Source organism: Sinocyclocheilus rhinocerous, unplaced genomic scaffold, assembly GCF_001515625.1.
Source record: "Sinocyclocheilus rhinocerous isolate Xijiao unplaced genomic scaffold, SAMN03320098_v1.1 scaffold780, whole genome shotgun sequence".
Lineage (NCBI taxonomy): Eukaryota > Metazoa > Chordata > Actinopteri > Cypriniformes > Cyprinidae > Sinocyclocheilus > Sinocyclocheilus rhinocerous.
The window spans coordinates 894,361-900,658 of NW_015654937.1; the positions used below are offsets into that span (position 1 = coordinate 894,361).

Sequence of the window (6,298 nt, forward strand, 5' to 3'; positions counted from 1 at the left end):
CTCAGTAGTGCAACCGTGACAGAATACCGGACCAAACAAAATAGTAAGCGGCGCCCCTTCTCCCCGTTTTGTTTTCGTTTGATGAAAGTTTTTTGTTTTCCCAGTTCCTCCCTGCGGCTATGGAAGTTGCCGCTTGGTTTGCCGCCCTAGCTCGCCTGGATCTCCCGTTTGTGGAGTATGCGTGGGAGTTCTGCGGGATCGCCGCGAGTACGGCGTTAGACGACGCGACGCTCAACTCTCTGTTCTGGATCAGGGCTAATTACCATCGCCCCGTGGACCTCCCAGACACCACTGGACTAAGTTGGAGGGAAGGGATCCTCCGGTGTCTGGAGAGTGTCTGGCCCCGATCCAGAACCAGCACACCGTCATGCCTGCCGGCCTCTCCTACGTCAACCCACTGACTCAGCGCTCTTGGACATGGCGCTACCTCCAAAGTTCTTGGCTCCTATCCTCACCCCAGAATCCGCTCCAGAAAGTTCTGCTTCGTCTCCGCTGGTCCTGTCCAGCTCTCCATCGTCCCCTGAGGCTCCTTCGTCTCCGCTGGTCCCGTCCAGCCCTCCTTCGTCTCCCGATTCCCCCGTGTTAGCCAGCCCTGCACCTCCAGAGCACCCTCCAGAGTCAGCTCCTCCAGAGTCAGCTCCTCCAGAGCGCCTTCAAGTGCCCGCTCCTCCAAAGTGCCCCCCAGAATTCCTAATTTTCCCCAAGAAAATTTTTTTGGGGGGGGGGCATATGCCCTTGGCCGTGGTGGCCGAGCCGGCTAAGGTCACGGAGGATCCGCCATGGCCTCCTGAGTCCCCTGCTCCGCCATGGCTCCCGGAGCTCCCTGATCCACCCTGGAGGCCCTCCTTGTCTCCACCTTGTTCCTGCCCTGCACCAGCCTCCAGGGCGCCCGTCCCCCCTCCCCGGTGTAACTGTTACGGCGCGGGACTCGACTTCTGGGAGGGGAGAGTAATGTCACGTGTATGTTCCTGTTTGTCCTTATTTGGTTATGTTCCTGTCATCTTTGTTTCATTATGAGTTCATTAGTCTCCACCTGTGTTTGTTTATTTGATTCAGGTGTGTTGTAATTACTCCCTTGCTATGTCTTGTATGTACTGTGTAGTCTGCCCGATGTTTGTTTGACGAGTCTGAACGTCATTTCCCGTTTCCTACGTGTGTGTTCCTTGTTCCATGTGAAGAAAATGAAGTATTATCATCGAGAGTTCCTTTCCGTCTCCTCGTTCCTCGCTCCTCACAGTAGGAAGCGTGACACATGCTAAGTTGTTTCACATTTTGCTGCATTCCAACTCTGACCTACGAGTTCATATCACGTGAAACCGTGTGACCAACAGAAGATCGAAACATCACGGCATGACCTCTGAATTAAAAGAACATAAATTTAAAACCGCAGCACTGCAGGAAAGTGGAGTAGATTGTATGTTTTAACATTTTGGATTTATTATTATTTGTTATCTGTTGAATAAACTGTACATTTTTAAAAAGACGCTGCAGAACGTGGCGTCATATCATGACCGTTGAGGGTCAAGAATGAGCAATTTCGCATGCTCAAAGTCTAGTGTGACCGCGGCTTCATTAACAATAACTGCACTACACGCACACACAGAACTATTTGTGTTGGCCTTTGATGGCCAATTCCTACCATCTCTGTACCACAGCGCCTCAGGCTGAAGGTTAGCCAGGTTGGGGTTAATGGTCATCTTACAGGTCAAAGTGACCTTATCGCCTTCTTTTCCAAAGGTCACGTCAAACGTCTCAGTGTAGGTGATGTTAATCTTCGTATACTTGATTTCAGGTAAAATGGCATCTGAGAAACACCAAAACAGTTATTTTCTTTTTTAAATCATATTATTTATTCACTCTTTAATGAATAGAGCCCTTCACACTTACACTGGTAAGGCATCCAGGAATAAGGAGTGGACTTTTCTTCCTCTTTGCACCCTAAAAGTCAACATAGAAAGTATATAATGACTTTGTAAAGAAAGGATTCATTGTCTAAATTTGGGTAATTAATAGTAAATTTTTTTGGTTCTCCAGCAAATCTTGCTAGATAAGCTTAGATTCCATAAAACAGGATAAAAAGTCTTACTCTTCACAATGATGGAGGCCTGGGAAGAAGCCTGTCCATGCGAGTTTGAGGCTACAGCCGTGTACATTGCAGTGTCATCAGTTGCACACCTACAAAAAACACGCATAACTCATTCACAGGTGTCTACAACTTCAATCAATACACGGCTGGATCGCAACACCGCTTCACCCACTCCACTAATTAATCAGTCAATAAATAATCACTATGATTGTTATTTGATTGGATATACGCCACAGTCATTTCCTAATTGACATTTGGAAAGCACATAAAGTGCTTCCCCATAATGATTGATAAATTGGCAGTTAACTAATGCTCTAATGTCAAGAGGATAATTGCTCCAAACTAAATGCTAATGTAGACTAGCGCCTGTTTTCGAAACGTGTTCAACACGTGAGGCTCTGAGGCTTGAATAGCAAACACGAGATGCAAGGGACAAGAAAATGAGACGAGACGACTGTAATGTGACCTTCAGAGTGACCGTACTATATTAGAGCCCTCTCCCCCGGCCCCTGTGGCCTTGAGGAGAATGGCTGTGTGTCAAAAAGTGAAAGGTTTGGTCATTTTAGACGAATTGCGGAAAGCCAAGCTTCACCTGTGAGGTTTGGGCTCTGAATGCAAGAAGCCGTCAGGAATGTGACATAAGGGCCAGGGTGAGTTTTTGTGGGACTGACAGGGTGACAGCAGTGAAAGTCATCTCTCTGTAAGGCGCCAGAGTGTCAGATGACACCAAACTCAGCACTCTGACATTAACAGCTGACAGGAGCTCAAGACGTGGGCGGCGCATCGACTGGCCCTGGACTAAATTGGAAAAGTTCACATGCAATCCCATTGACATGACTTCCTTTTGTGGAAATTCACTTGTTAGTTACATTTTATTGTGTTTTAGAGGGTGAATGTCGCCAACAATAAAAAATATATATTATATAGGCAAAAAATAAAGAGAATAACCTCTGAAAATTGCACACAAAAAAAAAAAAAACATTTTTAAAATTAAGTTAAACATTCAGGTGCATTACGAATTTTGGGGGAATTTACATTTTTTATTTGATTTAATTTTTTATTTACCTAGTTATCAAGATACAATTATGTCACAATGCAAAATCTTACTGGATCTAAAATAGGCTACATGATCTATATACAAATGTTTTTTTTTTTAGGTGAGCTGCAACTTTTTTTTTTTTCTGAGATTGCTGCAAGACAAAAGTTTTTCAAACGTTTAATAACTTGTAAGTCTCTTTTTTTTTTTTTTTTTTTTTAATTTTCCTTTTTAAAACAAATCTATGCAAAGCATATCACTACGTGACTACGTTTCGGTCGCATGAACCTTCATCAGGAATTTTTTTCTTTCTTTTTTTTCTTTCAAAATATGTTAAGAAAGAGTTACAAATGTGTTTACTGCAATAGATGATAACAGTAAATATTTCAGAGATGCTTGGATATTCTCCATTTTCGTCATAAAAAGATGGTCAAAATGGCTGTAAAACTGGTTCACTTTGTTTCCTGATTTCTGTGGCCAGTTAATAACTAGGACGTAAGCATGTAATGAGCACTCAACCCGAGTTTGTCACTCATTCCCTTCAATACAGATCATCAGTAAACCCCATCACTAAAAAGTCCAAAAATTACACAGAAAAGTTCAAATTACTTGAGGATGGTGAGGGCATGGAATCCTGCATTGCTCTCCACAAAGTACTTTCCAGAGGAAATGTCCAAGATGACATCATCCTTGAACCTGTAGAATATTTGTCATATAACAACAATACATCTTCTTAGAGTTTCTTTATACATGGTTACAAATAAAAAAATTTTTTTTAAAACTGCAACTTCAAAGTCAAAGTGCATTGTATGACCTCAGAAGAGATTTGAGAGCAACTGCACTGAACTTAGCGTGCAGCATGGCAGGCCTCACCATTTGACTTGTGGGGTGGGATATCCCTCCACAGTGCAGAAAAGTTTAATAGCACTGTTTTCATACACTGTGTGGGACCTCAATCTAACCACAAACTTGGGGCCCCTGATCATGGACTCCTCACGGATGTATTTCTCAGGCATCTTCTTCTCCACCTGATGAAAAGAGACAAGCGATTCATTGTGCTATTGAATCATTAAAAAGTATATGGAAAAAATATATGTCCAACATAGAGTCAGTCCTATTTAACCCTTGATGCCTACTACAGGTAACAGCAAATGTCTTTAAAGTACATTAAAGTACATGTTGGCCAATGAAAGTACTATAACAGCTGCATGTCAAGAAGTTTTTAAAAGGAAAGGAATAATTGTTTAAAGGGCTTTACCACTCCCTGGATTCTCTTCTGTGTTTGGTATTGATATTTCACCTCTTCAGCCGCAGAGCTGAAAACACATTTTCATACACTCAGGTACAAAAGTAAAAAGGTACATCTTTGTATCCCTTTAAAAGTACATATTACTACTTAAAAAATATGTTTTAGTACCTAAAGTGTACATATTAATACCTTTTGAAAGGGTACCGCCTTTTTTCTAAGAGTGTATAATAAAATGATATCAGTGGGCTCAAAGCATAACTCTATACAAACAGCATGAGAGAAACAGGATTCATCAGAAATCATCAACGCTTCATGTCATCTCAGGTTAATAATCCGTTTATTCATTTTGACATGCATTCAAACATACAAAAGCATATCATAACTCATGCATTTCAAGCAACACCTTTTAGGGCAGTCTTAAGTGGAAAGAAACAAGTAAAACTTAAAAAAGAAAAAAAAAGATAACATTTTATATTTGATCCTCTTTACCCATGGTTCACATGCATAGCTATTATAGGTTTTAACCTATAATTAAAAACAAAACAAAAAACCAATATTGGCCTTTTGACCCCTCAGAGGGCAAACAATAACTACCACCATCACAATGTTGCTTTGGTGTGGAATTATTTTCACTAAACATAAAATGTCCTTTAAACAAATCTGCTTTTGTTCTGATATATTAAAATATACAAATTTTGATCATTTCTGGGCAAGTTATCTAATTAATTTTAATGAACAAAAATAACTATATATAATAACCATATATAATTACCATACCACGTTCTTATCCTTAAACAACCAATTTAATGACAAAGCTTATCAAACTCAATATATGTATCTAAAATGTACTAATGAAAGCAAAATGTTTCCAGGCAATATCTGGGTATTTGCTGTCCTGTGCATTAAATATGATTGGTCAAGTTAAAGTATATACTTCAGGCCCTAAATCTGATCACCATTTCTTTTCAGTTGTTTACCGTTTTAATCACTTTTTGCCTTCCTTTCAGTTTATTTGAAATGGTCCTGCAGTGTGATAAATGTAGCCTGTGGTCACTCTCTCACTAATATGAGGTCACATAAGCCGCATGCATAATTAGAAAAGAGTTTTACACAGAGTATAGCGTGTCACACTGCAGGCCACGTCAACTTCCTAAAGTATCTCATGTCAGCTACTCAGAGGAAAGTAGTGACATGAAGGGATCATCTACTGTAGGTAATATGGTGTATCAGCAGAGTTCCAACAATGTTATTATATGTTATACATGATATTACTGTTTTATTACAAGTAGCTTTAGTATTGCCGTGAACGTCATGATTAGCCGCGACAATCCATTAAAACTTGAACTTGCTTGATTTAAGCTGCTGTAATTCTTCAGATTACCTGGAGTATTCCCGAACAACATATTTAGACTCAGTACTGAGGTATTCTTGACCGAAATGCTTGTGTCTGGTAACAACTGCAGCCATATTGGGCAACCCCAAGAACAAAACCTGGAACAAAAAACATGCAGCGTCTTTGCACACAAGACGAAACAAAATGCATTCATTGATAGATGCATATTACTGTTCTCAATTTCCTATTTCAGTGATTGACGTTATTTGGGACAGTTTGTAGTAAATTGAGCATTTGAGTGCGGTCTACGCCTGATATGATTTAGGTGTTAGGACCTGTTTGCGGAGATTAAGAGGAGGGGGCGTTCTGGAGCTTTGGGCCACAGGGAAGCCAAACCTCAGGGCAGTTTAAAATTAGAGGTTGGGGGTTGGGATAACGGACAGTCCAAGGAGATGGGTACAGTATTCCAGGACAATTTCTACTGTATACACTCTAAAAAATGCTGGGTTAAATACAACCCAGTGCTGGGTAAAATAGGGACAAACCCAGCAATTGGGTTGTTTTGACCCCGCGGTTGGGTTAAATGTTTCACCC

General features: G+C 40.8%; 1 protein-coding gene across 1 annotated transcript in view; it reads right to left on the reverse strand.

The window, feature by feature from the left end:
• Window positions 1–6,298, reverse strand: part of LOC107717844 (myomesin-2-like) — a 38,895-nt gene that overhangs the window by 29,906 nt on the left and 2,691 nt on the right. Inside the window, exons 2-8 of the mRNA XM_016524724.1 lie at window positions 5,753–5,862; window positions 4,381–4,438; window positions 3,996–4,150; window positions 3,732–3,818; window positions 2,087–2,175; window positions 1,888–1,938; window positions 1,640–1,804 (exon numbers count right to left, since the gene is read on the reverse strand). Coding sequence (XP_016380210.1) covers window positions 1,640–1,804; window positions 1,888–1,938; window positions 2,087–2,175; window positions 3,732–3,818; window positions 3,996–4,150; window positions 4,381–4,438; window positions 5,753–5,838 — 691 coding nt within the window. The 5' untranslated portion in view covers window positions 5,839–5,862. The remainder of the gene's footprint in view (window positions 1–1,639; window positions 1,805–1,887; window positions 1,939–2,086; window positions 2,176–3,731; window positions 3,819–3,995; window positions 4,151–4,380; window positions 4,439–5,752; window positions 5,863–6,298) is intronic.